Genomic DNA, 25,621 nt, shown 5'->3' on the forward strand with positions numbered 1-25,621 from the left:
GGGGCATCACTTTGGCCACTCAGGCCTTTGGCCTCATCCAGCTCAGATCTTGTTATGTTCAGCAATTACGGGGTGACCATAAGGAGTGTGGTGCGGTGGTTGGAGTGTTGGACTGGGAATCTGGAGAACTCAGCCATGGAAACTCATTGGGTGACTTTGGCCAGTCACCCAACCTACCTCGCAGGGTTGTTGCTGTGAGGATAAAATGGAGAGGACGAGTATGTATGCTGCCCTTAATTCCTTAAGGAAAAAAAAAGGAAGCCAGATTCCAGCTGGACATCAGGAAAAACTTCCTGACTGTTAGAGCAGTACGACAATGGAACCAGTGACCTAGGGAGATTGTGGGCTCTCCCACCCTAGAGGCCTTCAAGAGGCAGCTGGACAGCCATCTGTCAGGGATGCTTTAGGGTGGATTCCTGCACTGAGCAGGGGGTTGGACTGGATGGCCTTAGAGGCCCCTTGCAACTCTACTGTTCTACGATCCTATGATTCTATGAAGGCAGGATATAAATGTAATCAATAAATGAAAATAAGGGCGCAATCCTGCGCATGTTTAGACAGAAAGAAGTGCTACAACTCTCAGCATGCCCCACTCACCATGATGGGAGCTGTAGGACTTTTTTCCTGGTGAAACGTGGCTAATACTCTAAGGCTGCAATCTTTTACACACAGTAAGTCCCATAGAAGTCAATGGGGTTTCTTTCTGAGTAAACACGGGTGTGTGGGGAGGTCAAAAACAGAGCCCCTCCCTCCTAAGTGGAGAATTAAGGGAATGAAAGGGGGAGCGAAGGGACTGGCCCTGGGGGCAACCCTGCCCCAGGGTCACTAGCCCAGAAGGTGGCAGCTGATGGCGTTGCTATGCAAATAAAACGCAGGTGGCTCCTGTGGCTCCTGGGAAAACGGGATGAAATGAAGGCAGTGGGGGTGACGGGTGTGTGTGTGAAATCATGGCAGCGGAGAGGGGAGCCCGAGCGGCACGCCGAGGGGGAAGTAGAGGAGGGGGCTGGGCAGCCCTGCTTGTGGACCACCGTGACCTCGATAGCCCTCGGAAAGGAAGACGGGCAGGCCCAGCAGGTGGGTCCAGTATCACTTCTCTGCCCTTTGGCTAAGATCAAGTGTAGTATCTGTTCTTATCAGTTTAATATCTGATATGTTCTTTATCCGAGGACTATATATTAAATGGATTTTTGGATCTGGGAGTTGGAAAGGGGGCTTGCTCCTTCCACTCTGTGCATCAACCTGGTATTGCAGTGTTTCTAGGACTGGTGCATCTTCCCTTTGGGGAAGAACATGTGTCTTGTTTAATAATAGAAATGAGCCTAAAATACTGAACTACAGCATTCTTTATTCTCTAATACCTAGTTCATAGAATCATAGAATAGCAGAGTTGGAAGGGGCCTACAAGGCCATCGTGTCCAGCTGCCTCTTGAAGGCATCTAGTGTGGGTCGTACTGCTCTAACAGTCAGGAAGTTTTTCCTGATGTCCAGATGGAATCTGGCTTCCTTTAACTTGAGCCCGTTATTCCGTGTCCTGCACTCTGGGAGGATCGAGAAGAGATCCTGGACCTCCTCTGTGTGACAACCTTTCAAGTATTTGAAGAGTGCTCTCATGTCTCCCCTCCATCTTCTCTTCTCCAGGCTCAACATGCCCAGTTCTTTCAGTCTCTCCTCATAGGGCTTTGTTTCCAGACCCCTGATCATCCTTGTTGCCCTCCTCTGAACACGCTCCAGCTTGTCTGCGTCCTTCTTGAATTGTGGAGCCCAGAACTGGACGCAATACTCTAGATGAGGCCTAACCAGGGCCGAATAGAGAGGAACCAGTACCTCACGTGATTTGGAAGCCATACTTCTATTAATGCAGCCCAAAATAGCATTTGCCTTTCTTGCAGCCATATCGCACTGTTGGCTCATATTCAGCTTGTGATCTACAACAATTCCAAGATCCTTCTCGTTTGCAGTATTGCTGAGCCAAGTATCCCCCAACTTGTAACTGTGCCTTTGGTTTCTTTTTCCTAAATGTAGAACTTGGCATTTATCCCTATTAAATTTCATTCTGCTGTTTTCAGCCCAGCACTCCAGCCTATCAAGATCACTTTGAAGTTTGTTTCTGTCTTCCAGGGTATTAGCTATCCCACCCAATTTTGTGTCATCTGCAAATTTGATCAGCGTTCTTTTGTTCTAATCAGTGAACACAGGTTATTTCAACAAAACTATGGTTATATATAACTCTTTTGTTACTCTGGAGGTAACTTGCACACCTAAAACCTTTTTTCAGACTTACCTGCTCCCGAGATGGAGGGTGTTCTAAGCCTGGCTCCTCCCCCCTTTTCTGGTGTTGCTCAGTAAAGCCCCTCCCACTTTTCTGGCTCCCCGTGGGAAAATGGGAGTGAAAAATTATTCTCCTGTGTTCCTGCATTTCTGGTGAAAGCTGCCCTTTGTCTCTCTCCCATGTTTGCTCTAGATTTGGGCCTGATCAAGGCCCAGGTGAGAGGCCACTAGGAGCCCACATAAGCCAGTCTTCTGTGTGTGTGTGTTTGTGTGTGAGAGAGAGAGAGAGAGAGACAGAGGCAGAGCAGAGCCTGCCCACAACCTTAATGCAGCCCTTCCCCAACCTGGTGCCAGCCAGATGTGTTGGCCTGCTGCTCCCATAATCCTTGGAAATCATGGGGTTGTGGAGCTGTCACACCACCGAATCATAAAATAGTAAAGTTGGAAGGGTCCTATAAGGCCATCTAGTCCACCCGCTGCTCAATGCAGGAATCCACCCTAAAGCATCCCTGGCAGATGGTTGTCCAGCTGCCTCTTGAAGGCCTCTAGTGTGGGAGAGCCCACCACCTCCCTAGGGAACTGGTCCCATTATTGTACTGCTCTAACAGGAAGTTTTTCCTGACGTCCGGCCGGAATCTGGCTTCCTGTCACTTGAGCCCGTTATTCCTTTATCCAATGTTCGGCCATGGAATGCCACTGCCGGGGTCTGGCCTCCCCGGCCCCATTTGCGGAGTGGCCAAGTGCCTGCTTGGCCACTGTGGAAACATGATGACCCAGCAGGGTTGGTCTCGCGTTCCGAACTTAATCTGTGCAGCAGTTGAGATCAGGGGTTCTTGATGCTTGTTAGTAGCCTTGGAACTTACTGGCAGAGCTCCCTGCACCCAAAGCCTTACAGCACACGTGGGCGGCTTTTTGGTAGAGCGAGTACCCGTCTGGAATTGCGCAGAAATCATCAGTGACCCAATGCTTTTGCAGAGGTTCAACCCCAACACACACACACACACCCCAACCCTCAAAAACAGGCCATGACAACGCATTTTAAAAGCAAGTCCTCTTTATTGTCGGGGAGAGGTGGGGCAGCACAACGCCCCTGCTCTGCCCCGTAAGACACACGCAACCACAAACACATTGCTAAAAAAGTCCCTCCCTCCCCCACCCCAGAGGGGCGTTCAGTTACAAACCTCCTGCTCACGTGGGCAAAAGGTTCTTGTCCCCAATTCCCCCAGATATCTTTTTTTTTAATTCTTTTTCCCCCCCTTCCTCCTTTTCTAGAAAACAAAATTCTCTTTGGTTTTGAGCTGCCCCGTTCCCCCGCCCCCACCCCAATTCACCATGACAACCAACCAGTTTGCGGATGGGTCGGAAGGAGAGGGCAGAAGTCACAGGAAACACTGAAAAGTTTGCTGGGTGTTTTTGTTTTTAAAGCGTGGCTTTTGGGGACACAGTCAGGCCAGACGTCCCGTCCGGGGTGGGAGCTGCACTGGAATGAACAGGAGCCGCTGGGAATTCCCGTATAGACGGCGCCCTGTTCTCTAGGTCACACGCTCTGGGAACAACTCACTCAAGACAACGTTTCGCTTTGATCCTTGCCCCCCACTTGAAGGGGGGGCAGCTCTTATAGTTCCAGGGGCACAAACAACCCCCTCCCCAATTGTCCACCAGGCTCCTGGTCCTGGCAGAAGTATCTAACACCATCAACACCACCCCACGTCTTGCTCTCCGCCTCCTTCCTTTCTTCTTGTCGCGTCACGTACCGCTCTGAATCAGCTTACCGCCTCCCAAAAAGTCACTACGATCTACGGCCATGCTCAGAGGCTGAGGGTTCAACCCCTGGGGGCACGAAGGACCTGTCCAAAAAGGCCCTAAGCCGCCCCCTCCCCGCCTGGCTCCCACAATGCCGTCCTCCCGTTGGACGGAACCGGGGCTAGAGCGCGTTGGGCCGAGGGGCACCAGGTCCCTTCTCCTGACCGTTCCAGCCCCAGGCTCACCTCCACCACAGCCCACAGCCCACGCCCCTGTCCAGCGATCGACTTCTTCTCGCTTCCTCCCGCCTGACTTCGTTTCCCCTTCCTCGCCCCCCCTCCCGCCCCCCCAAACCCCCGGGGCCTCAGTGTGACCCCCGCCCTTCCCAGCTACAATGGTGCACACCCCCTGCCCTGCCCTCCCACGTCCCGATCACTCAGCCGGGAGAAATACTTAAAAGGCAAAGTCCAAACAGGCAAACAGATTGTCCCACGGTTCTTCGTTGCACCGGCCCCGCCCTGGGGCAACAGGGTGGCTTGGCTGCGCCAGTCCTTGGCGTGGAGGTGCAGGGCGGGGCCGAGGGGGGCATGGGCGCCAGCCCTCCCCACCCGCCTTAGGGCACATTGACTTGGTAGGGGCTTCCTGGCACGCCCTCGTCCCCCCATTTGACGATGAGGATGTAGTCGCCCTTCTCCTTGACGGTGTAGGTGACGTTGTAGACGCGGTTGCCCATGTGCTTGACGTAAACCTCCTCGCAGGGCGTCTTGGGGCCGTGAACGCCCACCATCAGCATGTTGGTGCCTTCAAGGAGGAAAGAGAGGAGCATCAGGCCACACTGGAGGCCTTCAGGAGGCAGTTGCACAACCACCTGTCAGGGATGCTTTAGGGTGGATTCCTGCATTGAGCAGGGGTTGGACTCGATGGCCTTGTAGGCCCCTTCCAACTCTGCTATTCTATACGACAATGGAACCCATGGCCTAGGGAGGTGGTGGGCTCTCCCACCCTAGAGGCATTCAAGAGGCAGCTGGACAACCATCTGCCAGGGATGCTTTAGGGTGGATTCCTGTACTGAGCGGGGGGTTGGACTCGATGGCCTTAGAGGCCCCTTCCAACTCTACTATTCTATGATTCTATACAACAATGGAACCCGTGACCTAGGGAGGTTGTGGGCTCTCCCACCCTAGAGGCCTTCAAGAGGCAGTTGCACAACCATCTGTCAGGGATGCTTTAGGGTGGATTCCTGCATTGAGCAGGGGGTTGGACTAGATGGCCTTAGAGGCCCCTTCCAACTCTGCTATTCTATGATTCTATTATTTATTTATTTATTTATTTATTTATTTATTTATTTGTATACCGCCCCATAGCCGAAGCTCTCTGGGTGGTTTACATGAAGGAGGCTGCGAGCCCACACGGCAGTGGGGTCTTCTGGCAGGCAGACCGTGGGAGCGGAGATCCGCCGTGCCCCTGCTCTGCTCCCGCTTTCCGGACACTGGCACCGCCGGATCAGGTGCAGTGAATCCAGCGAGCTGAGAGCCAGTGTGGTGTAGTGGGTGCAGGGCTGGACTGGGGAGACGCAGGTTCAAGTTCCCACTCAGCCCTGAAGCTGACCAGGCCTGTCACTGACTCCGTGGCCTTAGCGAGACCTAAGGTTTATCCCAGGCAAATGGAGGGGTCTTCCCTGCCTGCTCCCGGGATCCCCTGTGTGGCATTTGGATGTACAGGGATGATCCCAGGATGATCCCAAGATATAGGCCTGGTCTCAGCCTAACCTACCTCACAGGGTTGTTGTGAGAATACAATGGATAGGAGGAGGAGGAGGGTCATGTGTGCTGCCTTAAGCTTTGGCGTCAATATCGTTACCTTTTCGGCGCCAGGTCAAGACTTTTCCCTTCTCCCAGGCGTTTAACAGCATCTAACAACGTATGCTAAGTTTGTTTTTTAATGGCCCCCGGAACTGTTGTTGCTTAAATGGATACTGTTGTTTTATACTGTTGTTTTTATATTTTTGATGGTTTAAAATTTTGTCTACATTTTTAATGTTCCCTGTTTTTAACTTTTGTAAACCGCCCAGAGAGCTTTGGCTGTGGGGCGGTATATAAATTTAATAAGTGAATAAATAAATAAATATTGGAATGTAACAAATGAAGGAACAAGGGATCCACGCTTGGCGAGTGTTTCTCAGACGTCTGGTCCTGGAAGCCCGGGTGTCTGGGCGTCCGTCTGCCCTCCCTCCCACGCCTCCAACCCCAGCATTCAGCCCCATCCCGTTCCGTGCCGCTCACCGGCCTTGCTGCAGTCTACCGTGAAGGTGTTCTTCTGGCCCACAAAGGCCTTGGTTAGCCCAGGCCCCCGGGCCACCACCTTGCTGGCGTCGGACGAGAACTTGGGCAGGGCGCTGTAGCTGCCGGCCACCGACGACGAGGCCTTGGTGACCGTCTCCACCAGCACCGTCGACGTCTCGTGGAGGCTGTGCCCGCCGGAGAGCCGGGGCCCTGGGGAGAAGGAGGCGAGAGCGAGGGATCAACCCTGGCTTCCTTCACAGCCGCTGGGGGCCCCGAGAAGCCCTCGGGGAGAGCTAAGGCGGGGTTCGAATGTTGGGCTAGCACCGCAGAGAGCCTCCAGCAATCTTCCCCGGCCTGGCCATGCCAGGGGATGGGGACGATGGGAGTTTATAGTCCAAGACATCTGAAGGGAAGGGCAGGATGATAAAGAAGGAGGAGGAGGGTTTCCACCATCCCCATCACGGTAAGGATCTCTGCACCACTTGCTGGATCCAGAACTGGCGGCCTCCACCAGATGCCCAAATACAGACATTCGCTATCCACACGGTGTCACCTCTCAGGGAGGCTGGTGTGGAGCAAGGGGGCTGCCGAGTGGATCCAGGAAACCTCAGAGGAGAGGGGGGGGAGTTTCAGCCCAACTGCTCCTCCCAGCCGCTCCTCTCTCTCGCACAAGGTCTTAACTGAGCACTCCTGGCTGCTAAGACCAAGTGATAACGCAAAGCAGGGAGGTAAGCTGACCACCCCCCTTAGTCCCATTCCATACCCGGGACTCGGCACCGTGCCAAATGGAAACAAAGAAGAGTGCCCGTGAGCGTGGACAGAGGGCCTTCCAGTCAGCACTGGGTAACCCAAATCTTTCTGCCCCCGCCTCAGCGGCCCTACCTGTGACCTTGGCCTTGAAGGGGCTGCCGACGATGTGCTGAGGCCCTCCGTACTTGATGGAGATGAGGTAGCTCCCGGGCGCCATGGGCATGTAGGTGACCTTGTGCCCCTCGGGGCACTCCTGGCAGTCCATCTGCACCTTGGAGGGCCCGTCAATGGTGACGGAGAGGGCGCCGGAGCCCGCGTTCCGCGTCTTCACAAGGAACTCGGAAGAGACGCCTGGAGGAACGGAGGGAGAGAGGCCGGCCATTAGAAAGCCCCTCCGCTTTGAAACACGAGAAAGCAGGGCGAGAAGGAGAGACCAGCGCCGCCCTCCACAATTGCCCAGCAGCTGCCAACTCTGACTGGCAGCAGCGGAGGGAGAGCGAGGGGAGGCTGAGCTGCACCATCCCTTCCGCTGAGACGCCAGCTCCGTTTGGCACCTCCAGGCCCTCGATTGGTCGCTGTGACAACTACTATGTAACTTTAAGAACTGGCACGTTTTCTTTTTTCCTCTTCCCTGCTCATCCCTCCTTCCTTTTGTGTTATGACTTTTAGGCTGCAAGCCTGCAGGCAAGGACTGCCCTGTTTTTCATTGTCTTCCTTGATCTTATGTAAGCTGCTCTTTTTGGCTGAAAAGCGGAGCAAAAATGCAAGAGGGAGGGAAGGAGAATGCGGGGAAAGGAGAGCAGGGGAGCCAGGAGGCGATTCCCACAGCTGCTCCACACCATTTAGGATAGGAAGAACATGCCAAAGATGTTCAGAGCAGTCACAGCATAGGAGACCCATGCACTTGTTGCAAGGAATGATACAGCAGAGCCCACATGGTGAGGGAGACCCCCCCTCTTGGAGGCCCGCCTTCCCAACCAGAAGGGGAGGGGCTTACCTGTGGTTCCGCCCTCCAGCCCTGGACCGAAGGCCGTGACGAGCCCCGGGTCACCAGCCTGGCTCTGCTCGCCAACGCGGATGTTGAAGGGGCTGCCGGGGACGTGCCGGCCGTTGAACCGGACATCGATTGAGTGGACACCGTTCTCGTGAGGGATGAAGCGGATGGCATATTTGTCTGTGTGGGAGAAAAGCAGGCGCGTCACGCTACACGCGTGATGGGAACTGAACAGGCGCCCCCTGGGGGTTGGGGCTGCACCCTCTCCGGTCCCAGATTCAACCTGGTGCCTTCCAGGACTTTGGGACTACAATTCCCATAATCCTACTTGCTTGGCGATGCTGGGAACTGTGTCCCCACATTGCTAGAGGGCACCAAGTTGGCAAGGCTGGTCTAACGCATCACTAAAGAAGATGCTGGCGTTTCAGCCTTCCTAGGAGGGGCTGTGGCCACTCAGTAGCACAGGAAAAAGCACTCTGCGCATGCTCACGGGCACCTCGTGATTGCACGGGCTCCTGTATTAAGCCCCGACACCGAACACAAATGCTGTAGCTGAGCCCTGCCAACCGTCGCGCCTCCCCCCTCCCCCCCACTTCACCTCCGTCCCCATTTCACTTTTGCTGAGCCCTGGAAGCCGAGTCTCCCATATCGCAAGCTTCTCTTCGGAACTGCAGTCTGGTGGGGCAGGGCTGTGCATCTGATTTTTTTTTTTTATAATAATTTTTATTCATTTTCAACACTATATAAACATAGATAAACATTTCCAAAATATAACTGAAACAAACACAATAAGAAAAAAAATACATCAAATATCTGCTGCATACATATTGAATAATTGTTGAGTACAAATATCAAAAACTATTACATATGCCTTATCACACTACAACATCTTCATTCTTAACATAAAAGTGCACCCCCCACCTCGGGATCATTCTTGAGTCCAAAATCTAATCATTCCTTCTGCTGGTGGTTTCCCACTTCCCTTAGTAAACACGAACACTAGGAACTGTTTCCAGATTCCTTCGAACTCATTTATTTTAGTTACGCCTTTTCTCCACTTAATATTACATGTCAGTTTATCATTAATGGCTATATCCCATACTTCTTTATACCATTCTTCAATAGAATATTCCCCTTGGACCTTCCAGTTCCTAGCTATCATCAATCGTGCTGCAACCAACAAACTCGATATCAGCTCTATAGTTCCTTTTCCACACTTTATATCTTCAAATAGTGACAGCAATGCTATTTTTGGTGTTTGTTCTATTTTCATTCCCACTATTTCTTCAATTTCTGAGAACACCATCTTCCATAATCTTTGTACATATTTGCATTGCCACCACATATGTAAATACGTTCCTTTTTCCCCACATCCTCTCCAACAATTTGCTGAATGTTGATCACTTATCTTATTCAATCTAACCGGGGTTAGGTACCACCTCCATATAATTTTAAAATAATTCTCCTTTATTCTCACTGATAAACTTCTCAACACTCTTTGTTTCCATAGTCCCTCCCAGCTCTGTCGCCCTATTTGTATCTTCAAATCTGATTCCCAAATCATTTTCTCTGTATTCTCTCTAAACTCCTTCTCTAACAATATTTTATATATTTCACTCATTAATCCTTTTGAAACTATACTACCTCCTTTTCCTTTCTCCTTACTTACTACTAATTCTTCAAACCTCGTCATCTTTCTGCACATTCTATTATCTTTAATCCACTTTTTATTCCATTGTTCTAATTGACCATATTCTAGCCAAGATAGCTTCTTCTCCTTTAACAAATTTTCCATATCCTCTCTTGTTTTAATATCTCTTACCCAATCCTTTAATTTTATTTTATTTTTCTCTTTTAATATTTTACATAATCTGCCCTTTAGATCCTCTGGGAAATTCTTTAACATTATTATTGGTGCTAAGGGAGAGTTGCTCGGAAGCAGCTTCCCTTTAAATTTACTCCAAATTTCCCATTGAGTCCTCAGGAGTGGATTATCTATACTTCCAACCCACTTTCTTCCTCCATCTTTAAAAAAAACATTCTCCAGATTCATCTCTACCTTACTTATGATTTTTTCTTCCATCCAATATAAATCTCCTACTCCCATAATTGCTTCTACAACATGTCTTAATCTATTTGCTACGTAGTATAATTTTATGTTTGGGAGACCCATTCCCCCCTTTTTTTGGCTTAGGTACCAATTATTTTTATTCACTCTTGCTCTCTTTTCTCCATTACAATATTTATTAATAATATTTTGCCAACTTTTTATCTCAGTTTCTGATATTTTTATAGGTAGCATCCTAAATACAAAATTAATTTTAGCTAATATCTTCATTTTTATCAAAGCTATTCTCCCAAACCAAGATAAATTTAATCTTTTATATTTCTCCAATTTCTCTAGTACCTCCTTCTTTAACCTCGTTAAATTTTCCCTTTCTAAATTCTCTAAATTTTTTGTAATTTTAATTCCCAAATATTTAATCTCGTTCTTAACTTTCAATTCCATTCCCTTAAATTCCCAATCCTTTTCTTCCTTCTTAGTATAGTTAAACAACATCATCTCTGATTTAGACCAATTTATTTTTAACCCTGTAATTTCCTCAAATTCCCTCAACTGATATTTAATTCTTTCTAATTTTCTTAATGGATTCTTAATGGTCAATAAAGTATCATCCGCAAACATGTTTAGCTTTATTTCCCTTACCTCTCCAATTCCTTCTAATTCTTTATCCTCCCTTAGTGCCTTCGCCAAAACTTCCATAACCATTACAAAAAGGACCGGCGAGAGCGGACATCCTTGTCTTGTTCCTCTGGCTAGTCGTATCTTTTCAGTAAGTCCGTCATTTACCACCACTACCGCCGTATTTTGGGAATATAGCTGTTCTATTACATTTTTAAATTTATTTCCAAATCCCAATTTATCTATAATACTCTTTAGTGCCTGAGGGCTGTGCATCTGAGCAAGTGCAGAGTGCCTGCGCCCTGCTACGGAACTGCTACAAGCAGCCTCACTTCATCAGGGTTTAAAACAGCCTTCCTCAACCTGGGGCATTCCAGAGGTGTTGGACTACAACTCCCAGAATGCCCCAGCCAGCTGGCTGGGGCATTCTGGGAGATGCAGTCCAACACCTCTGGAGCGCCCCAGGTTGAGGAAGGCTGGGTTAAAAGGTTTGGTCTCTGGCTCAAAGGCTCTGGCGGAATAAGGTTTACGTGCTCCCCGTTCTACCTGTAGGGGAAGTTACAAGTAGACTGAGGTCCCCAGTGACTGGTCCTCAGTGAGGACCGTTTCCTTCCTCCTGTCCTCCTTCACCTGCACAACACACGCGCACCCCTAACTTCTTTTCTCCGTTGCCACCCCTAGAGATGGGTGGGGAAGCCGCTGCTCAGCCCCCTCGCAGAGGCACAACCGACCCTACTTCCAAAAGCTCAGTCGTTTCCCAATGGATTCTGGAAGGCGCCTCAGCCCTCAGTCCCACAAAGGGCCGATGGTCAGCACTAGACCGGAAAGGCCGGGCCCATCCACAGCTCTCGGCTCAGCCGGTGCAAAGCAAAGCGCAAACGCCGGCAATTTCTACACATCAGGCGAAGGAAGACGAGAGATGTCCGACGTGGGAGGCTGAGGGCAAAGCGCTGGGTTCAGGTCCTCCCGCCCCGCCCCCTGGGCCAGCTTCTCACCGCTGTCCAGTTCGGAGACGTAGCATTCCTCCACCACTCCGGACGGGGTGTGCACCTTGGCGTCGATCACGCCCCGCGCCCCGTTGAGTTGCACCGCGAAGGAAGCCGGCTGGTTCACTTTCAAGCCCGTCTCCTGCAGGGAAGCAGAAAGGAAAGCTGAGTCGGGCCCACAGACAGGAAGCCCGGAGGGGCGGCGTGGAGGCTCCTTCACGTTTGCGAGGCGGAACTAAGGCCTGTGATGGGCGGCCCTCACAAGAAACGCCAGCTACATCCCCCTTACAAAACATGACACTTAACCGGCAGCTGGAAGCAGGATTCAAACCCGTCTCCTCCTCTCCACGGCCTGCCCCACGCTCACAACCTCCCAGAATCCTCCAGGACTCCGCCTGTGCGTCACATCCCCTTCCCTCAGGGGGTGCCAGACCGGGCAGGTGAGTACCTGGAGGCTGGTGACTGTCAAGCGCCGAGCATCATCAGAAAGCGAAGCCACGGGTACCACGAAAGGGCTGTCAGGGATGTGCTCATCGTTGAATTTGATGGACACCTCGTAATCACCTGGCGGGGGAAAAGGGGGAAGGGGGGGGTCGAGATCAAACTCCAGCAGAGCCCTCCAAGTGAAGCCCCCCAAAGACCTAGGTGAGCTTTGACTTCGGGGGCACATCTGCCCCACAGCCCAAGACTGATCCGTGCCTTTGATAACATCCAGGCTTGATTAACGCCACAGACTGTGCGTGGGGCGGCCCTGGAAGAGTGTTCAGAAACTCCAACCGGTTCCGGACAAGATGGCGAGGCTGTTGCCCGGACAGGCTGCCAGGCCGGTGTATTCCTCCAGTCTTGATTCCGGGCACAATTCAAGGTGATTCTTTCTTCCCTTTGGGGACCCAAATGCCCTAGCACATTACCCAAAGGGGCCCCCTCTGCCCGTTTGAAGCTGCCCATCAATTAAGAAGCACAGCTGGCACCCACGTCCAGTCCCCCGGCCATCAGGACTTCAGCAGGAGGTGTGGATTGGGGGGGGGACTTCCTTGTCGTGGCCCCTCGCTTTGGAACTCCCTTGCTCCCTCCACAGCCGCCTCTCTGATAAGACTTTTCCTGAGCTTTTAATGAACAGCCCGGCTTTCTGGACCTCTCAGGAGGTGCCGGTTTCACTTTGTGCTGACATTGTACTTTTTCTCTGTCTGCGTACCATTTTAATTCGTTGTTTTTGAGCTTTATTGCCACTTTGTGGATTCTATGAACAGAAAAAAGCTGGGTCGCTTTGGGGTTTTGGGGGGGTTTTGTTTTAAGCAATAAAATAAGGTACGACTGAGCATCTGTTTGAGGTCTGTGCATACAAATGTGTAAATGGGCGGCTTGATCCAAAGGCCTGTCCTGGACGGGGTTGCACTCCCCCTAAAGGGTCGGGTCCGTAGTTTGGGGGTGCGCTTGGATCCAGAACTGTCACTTGAGGCACAGGTGAACTCAGTGGCAAAGAGCACCTTTTATCAGCTGAGGCTGTTATACCAACTGTGCCCTTATCTGGACAGAGATAGCCTAGCTACAGTTATCCATGCTCTGATAACCTCTCGCTTGGATTACTGCAATGCGTTATACGTGGGGCTGCCTTTGAAAACGGTCCGGAAGCTTCAGCTGGTACAAAACAGGGCAGCCCGTTTACTAACAGGGACTGGCCGGCGAGATCACATTACTCCAGTCCTTTTCCAGCTTCATTGGCTGCCAGTCCAGGTCTGGGCCCGATTCAAAGTGCTGGTATTGACATTTAAAGCCCTAAACGGTTTGGGGCCAGGTTATATGAAGGAACGCCTCCTCCCATATGTACCTGCCCAGACCCTAAGATCATCCACAGGGGTCCTTCTCCGTGAGCCCCTGCCAAAGGAAGTGAGGCAGGTGGCTACTAGGAGGAGGGCCTTCTCCGCTGTGGCACCCTGGCTGTGGAACGAGCTCCGCAGAGAGGTTCGCTTGGTGCCTACATCATTTTCCTTTCGTCGCCAGCTGAAGACCTTTTTATTTTCTCAGTATCTTAACACCTAATTTAAGTTAAATTTAAACTCTGCTGTTTTAATCTCATATTTTAACCTATATCAATTTTTGCTGTGTGGTTTTATCCTGGTCGTGCTTTTTATATTGCATTTTGCATTTGTGTTTTTAAATTGTTGGTTGTTTTATTATGCTCTTCATTGTTTAAATTTTTGTGAACCGCCCAGAGGGCTTCGGCTATTGGGAGGTATAGAAATGAAATGAAATAAATAAATAAATAATTCCAAGCCGTACCTGGTTCCTGGACGATGTAGGAGACGCCGCAGGAGCCGTCTTTCCGGTCCTCAAAGGCAATCTCCGCCTTGCTGGGCCCCTCGACGGCGATCGAGAGGCCGCCGGCGCCTGCTTCCCGGGTCCATATGCTGAATTCAGCTGCGAAGGTGCGAGAGAGCGAGTCAGCGGAGCGCCCTGGCCAGCGGCCACACGCCTGCTCCTCCCGAACCGAGCCAGGCAGGCCTTGCTAAGAGCCGCGCTTCCCCAATCCCCCCCCTTGGGGAGGGTCTTCAGGTTTAGAGTAATTTGAAACACCCCCACCCCCACCCCCCTCATAATGCATGACCCCATTGGTGTGCCTTTGCACTGTGGCAGAGGAGGCTGGCACACTCCTCTGAAGCGTGCACAGCTGTGCGGTTGCGCACGCTCCCGGCATCGTTTTTGCCAGGGACTCCGGAATGTGGGAGTACGATGTTTAGGGTGCCAAAACAGCTGGGGCTGTGTTAAGGTGGGCCATGGGGCTGGGGCTTGCGGAGCACAGCTGCACTGGCCCAAGCAGAACCCTTGGGAGGCGCCCCGGCTACGTCGATGCTTCCAGGTCAGGCGTGGGGTCCTTCCCCTTCCTGCCTCCGAAGGCATCCCTGCCTGTGAGCTGCCCTCCCGCTCGGCCAGCCTTCTCACCTCCCCTGCCTGCCTGCTCCCCTGCAACAGCCTCCCCCAACGCAGTGCCCTCCAGGCGCAACCGTCATCATCGTGGACGCAACACAAGCTGCACACGAAGCGGCGCATGGCAGTGTCACGGGCCGCCGGGACCACTCCCTGACTTCGCCCAAGAGTTGCTTGTATCTGAGAGGATCGCTGTTTTCGCTGCTGTGCGCTTTCATTTTGTGCATGAGCCAGGTAAGAAACATCATGTGCAGGAGCCATGCGCCACTCCTGATGCTGCTCACCGCTCCCACGCAAGCAGCCGAGCAACGTTCCATTCTGCACAGGGCCTGGCGCACCGTTACGGGCCGGGTTGACCAACAACACTCGTCCTCAGGTCAGCGCTGCGCATGGTTTAACCCCCACCCCACCCTGAATTTCTAATTCAGATTGTTGGGCTGCAATTCCCGGAATTCTGGGAGATGTAGCCCAGCAGCTCTGGAAGCCCCAGTGTGCCGAAGGCTGTTCTCATTTGTATCAGGGTGAGAAGCGTGCGCATGCGCAGAGGCGCACTGATGATGGCGTGTCTCCAGGCCAAGCGCCCTCACCTGGCACGCCGGCCACGCCACGCTCCAGGCCGGTGCCTCCTGCTCGCACTTTGTGGGACCCCCCTTCTCCCATCGGCCCCACAGTAAACTGGAAGGGGCTGCCAGGCACGTGCTGGCCGCGGTACTTGACGTTGACGGTGTGGGAGCCCATCTCCTGCGGCACGAAGCGCACCGAGTAGGCGCTGTCCTCCCCCTCGATGATTTCTGCTTCGGCCATCTTTCCCGACGGGCTGGTCACCTGAGCGGTCATGGCCTGCAAGCCCGCCTCACCTGAACCAGAGAAAAGGACAGAGACGGACAGGACAGTCAGCCGACGGACTGCCAAGCAGGCCAGCCAATCCAGAGGGACCTGGAAAAGGCTCAGCCAACCCTGGGCAGCCTCGGCTGCCCCACCGCTGAGCAGCTTCGCCAATCAAAGCAACCCAAGAGGCGAGGGGGGTTCACTTCAGCAAAAAAGCATGCTCCTGTCCCTCATGGCTGCAGAGACCACTGCGAAATCAAACAGACAGTATCTGCCGAAGGCTTTGGCCTACGGGAGAAGTCTTGGCAAGGCTTCCAGTCTTGGGGCCGGGGGGGGGGGGGTTTGCACCCCACCACCCTTGGCCCTGCCTCTGTCTCCAGCCCTGGATTTCTCCCTGTGCCTCTCCTCTATGCCTGCACTTTACCGCTCGTTGGAATATCCAGAGTTATGCAAAATATCACAGTTGGAAGCTGGGATAAAATACACAGACAACTACACAAATAACTGTAAATTTCATGCATTTGTATAATGCGTCCAGAGCACAGAATTTCACACACGCACGCACACACACACACACACGGTAGAGTTATCCTTAAACGGTCGATAGCAAACAAGTGAAATGCTTGCACAAATGTGAACAAAAGCCACTCCTAAAAAACACACCCATGCACAGCCTAGACACGTCCGGTGCAAACCTACAATCTCCGCCCCACCTACCCGTTGCGCAGGAGACTCCCAACTTTAAAACTCTTTCCCCTCCCTTTTGCTTTCAAATTGGGGTTCTCCCTCCGTTTTGCTTCCATTGGGTTTTTCTTATTGGCCATGCAAGAAGGCTGTTTCAGAGCTGTGTTTGCCAGCTCAAAGGAAACCACTTTGCAAGACATCCGTTCATTCTCTGGGTGGTCAAGATGCCTTTGCTAAACCAGAGCTGCTAGTTATCTGGGTTCCACTCTTCTGCAAGCAAACACTGTTGCTTAGAGTGACCATATGGAAAGGAGGACAGGGCTCCTGTATCCTCACAGTTGCATAGAAAAGGGTGTCATTTCAGCAGGTGTCCTTTGTACGCATGCTGCACCTGGTGAAATTCCCTCTTCATCACCACAGTTAAAACTGCAGGAGCCCTGCCCTCTTTTGTATCTGGTCACTGTTGCTATACTATCTCGTCACAAACGGAAGGGCCTGGTCTGCACATGGAACAAAATAAATTTGGAATGAGCTGATAATACCCAGATTAATGTGAAATCAAGAATCTGTAAGGTGTGTTGATTTGTTGTAATAACCTTGTTCCCTGCCTCGATCCAAAGGGAGAGGCGGGTAAGAAATAAATAAATAAATAAATAATAATAATAATAATAATAATAATGAAATGACGTAATGGATTGTACTATTTCAGACTGTAGGTGGGGGAGTCACTCTTTTTTAAAAAAATCCCCCTATATAGTTCTTAAATCCCTGCAAGTAGAAAACCAGCTCAACAGGGAGGGAAATGGACTAGAATTTTAACCCCATGTTGTACCAGGGTTCCCAAAATTGAGTTGCTTTGTTTTATGTAGGAGCACATTCAAAAATGGCATTTTGAAGTGGTTCAGTCCTAGAGTGGCCAGGTGTCCCTTTTTACAGAAGGCAGTCCCTTATTTGAAGGGCTGCCGGAGGACCGTCCTGTGTGTTGAAGGTCTCCTCTTTCGGAGGACTGCCCTGTCCAATTCCGGTTTAAGATAAAGAACCGTGAAAAGTGTTTCCTATCCACAGCGGACTGAAGAGGCCGGCGCACGGCTCACAGGGACATGTACTGTATTTCCATTTAAAGTATAGGGGCTATTTCTGAATTTGCATCTTTAAATATACAGTGGAAGTGCAAAGGTTATGCAACTGGGTGTCCCCTTCTGCCCTCTTTGTCAGCAATGCTTTTCCTCTTTCTTGGCGATTCCCAACTGGACCCTCTACTCAGGATCCTGCCGCTTCCTTCTCCTGGGCAATGTAGACCAAGCCTCGGTTGTATCATGGCTCAAGGCGGAGCCTTTGAGGGCAGGGGGAGGGGCCTAATCATCCCAGAGGGCCATGTGCTTGCACAGCCTTGCTGGCTGCGCTCGGCTGTGCGAGCAGGCCTTCCGCTGAGCGAGATCCCACCGCCGCAGGCGCCCCGCCATGCAGAGACACACGCCGTCGTCAGATGCCTCCCCACCACAAGAGGCGCATGCAACCCCACCTGGTGCACGCCCCATGCTCCCACCTAGCGCCAGCGAGGCCCACCCACGCACTGCACGCCCGCAAGGCCCACGCACCCTCCTGGGTCCGGGCGATGCTGCCGAAGGAGCCGAGGCTCTCGCGGCCTAGGAAGTCGCCAAAGACGTTGTGGAAGGGGTCCCCGCCCACTTGGGTGGACTCCTCCACCCGCACCTCGCGCTTGGTCTCGCCGCCGCGCGTCTTGCTGATCTCCGTCCGCTCGGTGCGCGTGTACGTGTGGCTGCTGCGCGTGAAGGTGCGCGTCAGCCGCTCCTGGGCCGAGACCATCTGGAACCAGTTCCCTGCGCCAGCGGCAACGGAGGAGAAGGAGAGGCAGAGGCGGGGGAAGGGGAAGAGGAGGAGGAGGAGGAGGAGAGGGCAGGTTAGAGAGGAGGCCGGAAGAGCGGAGGAGACGGCGGTGTGGCCCTTTCAGGGCAGCCTCCCCCAGCCTGGTGCCCCCTCCAGATGTGTCGGACCGCAACACTCACTGTGGCCAGCACATCTGGATGGCACCAGGCTGGGGGAGGCTGCTTTAGGGCCACCTTGGGCAGCCAGTCCTTGAACCAGAAATCATCCACGTGGCCTCTTCTGCTGTGTGGATAATTATACGTGGCCTCTGGTGGGCTCTGCAGAACCCAAAGGACTTCTATTTGGAGGGAGGGGGAAACACCCCTCACGTCGGCAGCCCTTATTGCCATGGTTCGTACACAGCAGTGGCAAATCATGGATTAATTAACCTACGATTCACTGAGTCATGAGCCAGGCGTGAGCCGCTTCCGATTTCAATATCCAACTTATAATTCGTTCTTAGGGTAACTTTAGGTTGTTTAACCCACAAACAACCCGAAGTGTCTGGTTTGCACATCACAGAGCAACCCACAATCAGACTGATTGGAGCCTAATGGAATTATCGCCTGAACGCGGAGTTTTGCCCATTCATTTCTACATCTAAACTTGGTTCGCAATAAATAAAACTCCATTTATTCTGAATTTTGGGTGGAAACAGTTGAGGGACGGGTAAAGACTGGCTTGGTGTGTTTTTCTGTATTTTATTTGCAATGTTATTAGGTATAAATAAATAATTTTAGAAATTATTTATTTTTCAGTGTATTGATAAACGTTATTATTTATTTTATTCAATATTATTTGCCATAAACACTGAAGTCTCATCAAATTTCAGATTTGCTGAAGTTGTTTCATCTTTAGTCTGGACCTCGGCAAAGATAGAGTGCAAAAGTGGAAAGGACGTGGGGCAGGGGGAGCGTTATAGAAGTGGGGGGAGATGGAGGGGGAGATATTCAGCTCCTGGGACCCCCCCCCAGCTGCCCTGACCCCCCCCCCCGCTGTGCCCCTACCTGGGATCTTGAGGTTCAGGTCGCAGGTGCTGCCGATGGTGGCAATGGAGGGTGCCTGACGCCGTCGCGTGATGCTCTCCTTCATGCGCCCTTCGCCCGTCATCTTCACGGTGAAAGGGCTCCCTGAAAGGGAACAGAAGCCTAGCGGTCACCCCAAGATCCCCAATGCATCAAGCCTCTGGGGGCTGCAGGAGCAGGGCCCTTCGTAAAGGCGGTCACAAGGCCCAGGCAGGACGGAAGACCAAGGGCCGTCTCCAGGGTCCGCCCAACTGAAGTCCCATTCTTTCCAATGGGCTCGCTCTAAGCAGGCTGAACAGGGGGTGCAGCCCAAAGAGGGCCACCGACATCCCGGGTTATGCAGAGTGAAGAGAGTGAGAAGCAGCTGAACAGGGAGATGAGAGTGGCCTCATTCACAGAATCAGAGAACAGTAGAGTTGGAAGGGGCCTATAAGGCCATCGAGTCCAACCCCCTGCTCAATGCAGGAATCCACCCTAAAGCATCCCTGACAGATGGCTGTTTAGCTGCCTCTTGAAGGCCTCCAGTGCGGGAGAGCCCACAACCTCCCTAGGTCACTGGTTCCATTGTCGTACTGCTCTAACAGTCAGGAAGTTTTTCCTGATGTCCAGCCGGAATCTGGCTTCCTTTAACTTGAGCCCGTTATTCCGTGTCCTGCACTCTGGGAGGATCGAGAAGAGATCCTGGCCCTCCTCTGTGTGACAACCCTTTAAGTATTTGAAGAGTGCTCTCATGTCTCCCCACAATCTTATCTTCTCCAGGCTAAACATGCCCAGCTGTTTCAGTCTCTCTTCATAGGGCTTTGTTTCCAGACCCCATTCACACAACCAGGACTCAGTGGTGTTCTCTTAAGGCATTTTTTCTTTTCTGCTGGGGGCTGCTTTTCCAAGGGCCGTCTGCCAGGGTCTGCCCGTGGTGGGCAGGGATGAAGCCAGCAGTGGGAGGAGCTGGTGCCCAGAGAGGGGTGGGGACATCCATTTTCTGTCTTTATCACCTTTTCTTTCTCTTTCGGCTGCTTCTTCTCCTTCCTCCCTCCATCCCCCTGTCCCTCCTCGGAGGTCTGGGCTGAAGGCTTGCCCGGGGCTTCTGAAATCACGCACAGGGCCACAGGCAGCCTCAAACCCACAGGTCACTCACCCCTGTCCTAACTAGGCTGACCATATGAAAAGGAGGACAAGGCTCCTGCATCTTTAACAGTTGTATTGAAAAGGGAATTTCAGCAGGTGTCATTTGTATATATGAGGAACCTGGTGGAATCCCCTCTTCATCACAACAGTTAAAGCTGCAGGTGCCCTGCCCTCTTTTAAATCTGGTCACTCTAGTATAGCTCCTGCAGCTTTAACTGTTGTGATGAAGAGGGAATTTCAGCAGGTTCTCCATATATACAAATGACACTTGCTGAAATTCCCTTTTCTATGCAACTGTTAAAGATACAGGAGCCCTGTCCTCCTTTTCATATGGTCACCCTAGTCCTAACACCACAAAGTCGGTCCTCTCGGATAGGGAATTCCAGAGTATTTCTACCTCCAACAACCCAAATCCTTGCTAACAATTATTCATTGTTCTCTCAAGGGAACTGTGAACTTCACCCACTGGAGTGACAACCCTCCTATGGTTCACGGGGCCATTTATTTGGCCTGGAAATAAGAGATGAGTGAGTCCACCTCCCTCCATCCTCCGATTCACCCCTTGGTTGTGCGAAACCAGACGGAGGCTGCCGTGAACCCGGGCCTTGAGTATCGGCCAAGGTGTTTGTTTTAATCCTGTTATGGTTTTATTGCTTTCAATTATCATTTGCCAGCTTGATGGCTTGTTGGCAAATAAGGTGATATATACATGTTATTAATAACTAATAAAACAAAGAAAGAATGGTGGAGAAGCAGAGAGTTCTGAGCCAGAGTGCTAAGGCTGCTGAAAGCCAGTGGAGAGTTTCCGCGGAGTAAGAGGCACACCTGGGACATGCTTGTCCGCAAACTTGATGTTGATGATGTAATTTCCGGGCTCAGTAGGGCAGTAGGTGACCTTGCAGGTCCCGTCCTCCATATCCTCACAGTTAATGTCCACCTTGCTGGGGCCTTCGATGGACAGGCCAAGACCACCGTAGCCTGAAGGGGTGACAAGCAGAAGGCATTGGGGATATATATTCCTGCAACCCCTAAATATTTCAAATTTTAAAGCATCTGCATCGATTTTTTTTGGGGGGGGGGGGAGTTGGACCCTGCCAAGCAGAGAAAAATGTTTAAATTTCTAGATATCACCACAAAGTGGAGCGGATTTATCATAGAAACGTAAAATAGCAGAGTTGGTAGGGGCCTACAAGGCCATCGAGTCCAACCCCCTGCTTAGTGCAGGAATCCACCCTAAAGCATCCCTGACAGATGGTTGTCCAGCTGCCTCTTGAAGGCCTCTAGTGTGGGAGAGCCCACAACCTCCCTAGGTAACTGATTTCATTGTCGTACTGCTCTAACAGTCAGGAAGTTTTTCCTGATGTCCAGCTGGAATCTGGCTTCCTTTATCTTGAGCCCGTTATTCCGTGTCCTGCACTCTGGGAGGATCGAGAAGAGATCCTGGCCCTCCTCTGTGTGACAACCTTTTAAGTATTTGAAGAGTGCTATCATGTCTCCCCTCAATCTTCTCTTCTCCAGGCTAAACATGCCCAGTTCTTTCAGTCTCTCTTCATAGGGCTTTGTTTCCAGACCCCTGATCATCCTGGTTGCCCTCCTCTGGACACGCTCCAGCTTGTCTGCGTCCTTCTTGAATTGTGGAGCCCAGAACTGGACGCAATACTCTAGATGAGGCCTAACCAGGGCCGAATAGAGAGGAACCAGTACCTCACGTGATTTGGAAGCTATACTTCTATTAATGCAGCCAAAAACAGCATTTGCCGTTCTTGCAGCCATATCGCACTGTTGGCTCCTATTCAGCTTGGATATTCATATTCAGCTCATATTCATCTTATGACTTGGATTTTCCCAGCCCTGCACACAATATTGGAATGATATTCGACAGAGGCTCGTGGCTCTGATGTCAGTGGGGCAGTGAATCCGTTCCGGGTTTTAGTCCGAACCAGTCAGAACTCTAAAGGAGCTCGCTGCACTTTGGAGAGGTCCTTTAGAGTTCTGACTGGTTTGGACTGAAACCCGGAGCGGATTCACCGCCCCACTGACACCGGAGTTACCAGCCACCGCTGATGATTTCCCCCCACTGAAGGATGATGCGGATGGTGTGCAATTGCAGTAACTTTGCACCTCGTGCCATCGGCCATGATTCCCCCCTGCCTCTGCTCACCTGCCGTGCGTGTGTCCACGATGAATTCGGAGATCTCAAACGTGCGCCCCTCCACCAGGCCCTTGCCGGACACCTTCACCTTGCTGGCGTCTCCAATCTCCGACTGCCCCACCATGATCTTGAAGGGACTGTTGGTGACGTGCTTGCCGCTCTTCTTCACGCTCACCACGTGCTCGCCCACCTCCTTGGGGGTGAAGGAGATCCCTGGGGGGGGGAGGGTGCACAAAGGGGAAGGACACAGGACAAGGTCAGCGCAAGAGGGGCGCTTTCCACAGCCAGCCAGGGCGAGGCGACAGCCAGATATAGGCAAACGAGGCGTCTTGGTAAAACACGGGATTTGTTGATTTGCCCCAAAAGGGAACTAGCCAGGGTCCCCCGTCCCCCCTCCGCCTCCCACACACCCCAAAATTAGTTAAAGGCAGGGGGGGGAATTAGGAAGACACAGGCTGCACTGTTGGAGACCTCCACTGTGTCTTCAGTATGTCAAAACCAGCCTTCCCTAGTCACTGGCTCAGCTGCTGAGGTAGCACGGAATGCTTACCAACACTCCAACTGCTCAGCAGTTCAAAAAAGCACAGCTGGCACGAAAGGTCTAGGGGGAAATGGCGCTTCTCGCTGGAAGGGGATGTAGAGAAGGGAGGAGGCAGCGCTGCCTGTCGTCAGCTGTTAAAGCCGAATTGTGTGAACGGATGCCAGGGGAGCAACACGCGAACGCGGAATGTGAGTAGCGTAACAAGAGGCGAGCCGGGGTTTTCTCGCTTGGTTTCCTCCACTTGTTTACTCAAAGGCAACCCTTGTTTCGCTTACCGATATGCCGGTTGGGCAGGCGCTTGAGTAAACAGGGCTCTTCGTTGCCGGAGGGCGCCCGGATGCTGGCCGTCAGCAGGCTCAGGTCGCTCTCGGTGATCTTCAGGGACACGTCGGTGGAGGTGCCCACGTTCAGCTGGGAGGTGCGCATGGAATCGTCACCTGGGGGCAGGAGAGGCGGGAGGTGGAAGGGGTCCGTGAGCAGAGGGGTCAGCTGTGTGGGTTTCCACCCAGGCTGGGAGCCGGGAGGGGTGAAGATTGGGATGGGGGAGGCGCCAGGCTTTGCGGGGGGAGCCACGGGGGTCTTGCCGGGGGGAGTGGGGAGTGCAGAAAGGCTCACCTGTGATCTTGGCGGTGAAAGGGCTGCCGGGGATGTGCTTGTCGTCGAAGCGCACAATGATGTTGTAATCCCCGGGCGCCGTAGGCAGGTAGGAGACGGTGCAGGTGCCGTCCTTGTTGTCCTTGCAGGTGATCTCGGCCTTGGAGGGGCCCTCCACCGCCAGGGACAGGCCTCCTGCAGGGAGCAGGAGACGGCCGGGTCAGAACAGGAGAGAGCCGGGACCCTCGCTCCAAGCCTGGCTGCTGCTCTTTCTCCCAGGACACACACACAACACACCCCGGGGAACTTTGCTTTCTCTTCCCACCACACCGAGTCAGCCACAGCCAAGGAATCTTTTAGACCTGATGTGCCCTGACCCATGCTCTCAACCTCGGCTTTTCACCACGTTCCCGGCCTCCCAAGCCACCTAGGGTGCTCTTCTCAAACCATCCCAGCCCTTCAGATTCCCTGCCTTCTCACCACTACCTCCCAGGCCCGCCCTCCCTACCAACAGCACAATCATTCCTCGTGTGTGGGGGTGGGGGTGGGGGTGGTGTTTTCCCCCCTCCACCCAACTGCTTCACGTCCCTGCTCTGCCCCATTTGTAGACATTCTTTTGCAGACTCCTTTACCTTGAACAGCTGGAATGTTTGCAGACATTCCACAGCATCACAGCAGCCTGGTTAATGACCGAAGCAAGAGTGAGGCAGCAGCCCATTTCCAACCCACGTAAGATTCGATGCCCTTCGCAACATCTCTCATTTCACTCCTCCCTTCCTAGCCCTCAGGCCTCTGCTCACCGCTGCAGCAACAACCTCCCCTCAACCGTCAAGGGCAGTCTCCCGTCTAGGCTAGCAGATCTAGCAATTTCCCATCCTCATGAACCTGCAAAGTGACCTTCCTTGGTCCATCCAGCATGGGCCCTTCTACGCAGACCGGCGGTGGTGCTCCCTACGGTTTCCCCCCAACCCTGTGGCTGTTGCCAGGGACCCCTCGGCGTGCAAACCCTGTGCTCCCCCACGGAGATCTCCTCCCGCGCCTGGGGACCCACCTTCGCCGGCATCCTTGGTGACAATGGTGAAGGTTGCTGGCTTGTTGACCATGCCGTGGCTCAGCCCAGGCCCGTAAGCGCTCACGTGGCGGGCGTTGAGGGCATCCACGTAGAACTGCAGCGGGCTCCCTGGGTGTAGGACGGAGAGAGAAGCAATGAGGGCAGAGCAGCAGGACGCCCTGCAGCCTCGCTGCCTTCACGCAGGAGGCCGGGCCGGGCCGCTAGAAAGGGATTTATATGCCCAGAAATCTCCCTGCTGAATCAGGCTCTTGGTGCTGCAAATCCCTCTTGGGCTCAATTGGCTTGGGATGTGTTTCCTGTGCAAGGCCCAGTCGAAGGGAGGGAGGGAACTGGCGCAGATGAACTGATTCATAGAATCCTAGAATAGCAGAGTTGGAAGGGGCCTACAAGGCCATCGAGTCCAACCCCCTGCTCAATGCAGGGATCCACCCTAAAGCATCCCTGACAGATGGTTGTCCAGCTGCCTCTTGAAGGCCTCTAGCGTGGGAGAGCCCACAACCTCCCTAGGTCACTGGTTCCATTGTCATACTGCTCTAACAGCCAGGAAGTTTTTCCTGATGTCCAGCCGGAATCTGGCTTCCTTTAACTTGAGCCCGTTATTCCGTGTCCTGCACTCTGGGAGGATCAAGAAGAGATCCTGGCCCTCCTCTGTGTGACAACCTTTCAAGTATTTGAAGCACTTCTAATCTATCACTGCTCTCTCTCGCATTCATCCCTTCTATTTCTGATGTTCCAGCTGTGAATGCTGTTACTTAGGTGGCCCAAATTCTACCATGACTCACTCACTTCTGCCTGCTCACACCTGAGAGCAGGAGTTCTAAAGCAGAAAGCCCAGATTGGGTTTATATATGTATATATGTAGTCCATTAAAAAATGGAGTTTGAAATGTTTGAAATTCAAGATCCCAGATTCAAATTTTGAACCTAGGGCACCTTTTATCAGCATAGGTTGATATACCAGCTGCGCCCTTATCTGGACAGAGATAGCCTAGCTACAGTTATCCATGCTCTGATAACCTCTCGCTTGGATTACTGCAATGTGTTATACGTGGGGCTGCCTTTGAAAACGGTCTGGAAGCTTCA

At 52.4% G+C, this 25,621-nt stretch overlaps 1 protein-coding gene and 1 non-coding gene across 3 annotated transcripts in view; one reads left to right on the forward strand and one right to left on the reverse strand.

Annotated features, from left to right (window-relative positions):
- The first annotated feature begins 1,085 nt into the window (after nucleotides 1-1,085).
- Nucleotides 1,086-1,276, forward strand: LOC134404356 (U2 spliceosomal RNA). The gene has a single exon (XR_010025867.1). It is a non-coding gene; the product is annotated as a U2 spliceosomal RNA (small nuclear RNA).
- Nucleotides 1,277-4,624: 3,348 nt separating this feature from the next.
- Nucleotides 4,625-25,621, reverse strand: part of FLNC (filamin C) — a 117,640-nt gene continuing 96,643 nt past the window's right edge. For both annotated transcript variants that reach the window (XM_063134603.1, XM_063134602.1), the window contains 15 exons: nucleotides 24,519-24,647; nucleotides 23,489-23,662; nucleotides 23,149-23,310; nucleotides 22,342-22,545; nucleotides 21,006-21,158; nucleotides 19,038-19,160; nucleotides 17,742-17,984; nucleotides 15,219-15,488; nucleotides 13,987-14,124; nucleotides 12,155-12,270; nucleotides 11,716-11,848; nucleotides 8,041-8,217; nucleotides 7,176-7,394; nucleotides 6,294-6,503; nucleotides 4,625-4,812 (listed from right to left, as the gene is read on the reverse strand). In XM_063134603.1, coding sequence (XP_062990673.1) covers nucleotides 4,625-4,812; nucleotides 6,294-6,503; nucleotides 7,176-7,394; nucleotides 8,041-8,217; nucleotides 11,716-11,848; nucleotides 12,155-12,270; nucleotides 13,987-14,124; nucleotides 15,219-15,488; nucleotides 17,742-17,984; nucleotides 19,038-19,160; nucleotides 21,006-21,158; nucleotides 22,342-22,545; nucleotides 23,149-23,310; nucleotides 23,489-23,662; nucleotides 24,519-24,647 — 2,639 coding nt within the window. The remainder of the gene's footprint in view (nucleotides 4,813-6,293; nucleotides 6,504-7,175; nucleotides 7,395-8,040; nucleotides 8,218-11,715; nucleotides 11,849-12,154; nucleotides 12,271-13,986; nucleotides 14,125-15,218; nucleotides 15,489-17,741; nucleotides 17,985-19,037; nucleotides 19,161-21,005; nucleotides 21,159-22,341; nucleotides 22,546-23,148; nucleotides 23,311-23,488; nucleotides 23,663-24,518; nucleotides 24,648-25,621) is intronic.

The sequence above is a fragment of the Elgaria multicarinata genome, chromosome 9 (assembly GCF_023053635.1).
Source record: "Elgaria multicarinata webbii isolate HBS135686 ecotype San Diego chromosome 9, rElgMul1.1.pri, whole genome shotgun sequence".
NCBI lineage: Eukaryota > Metazoa > Chordata > Lepidosauria > Squamata > Anguidae > Elgaria > Elgaria multicarinata.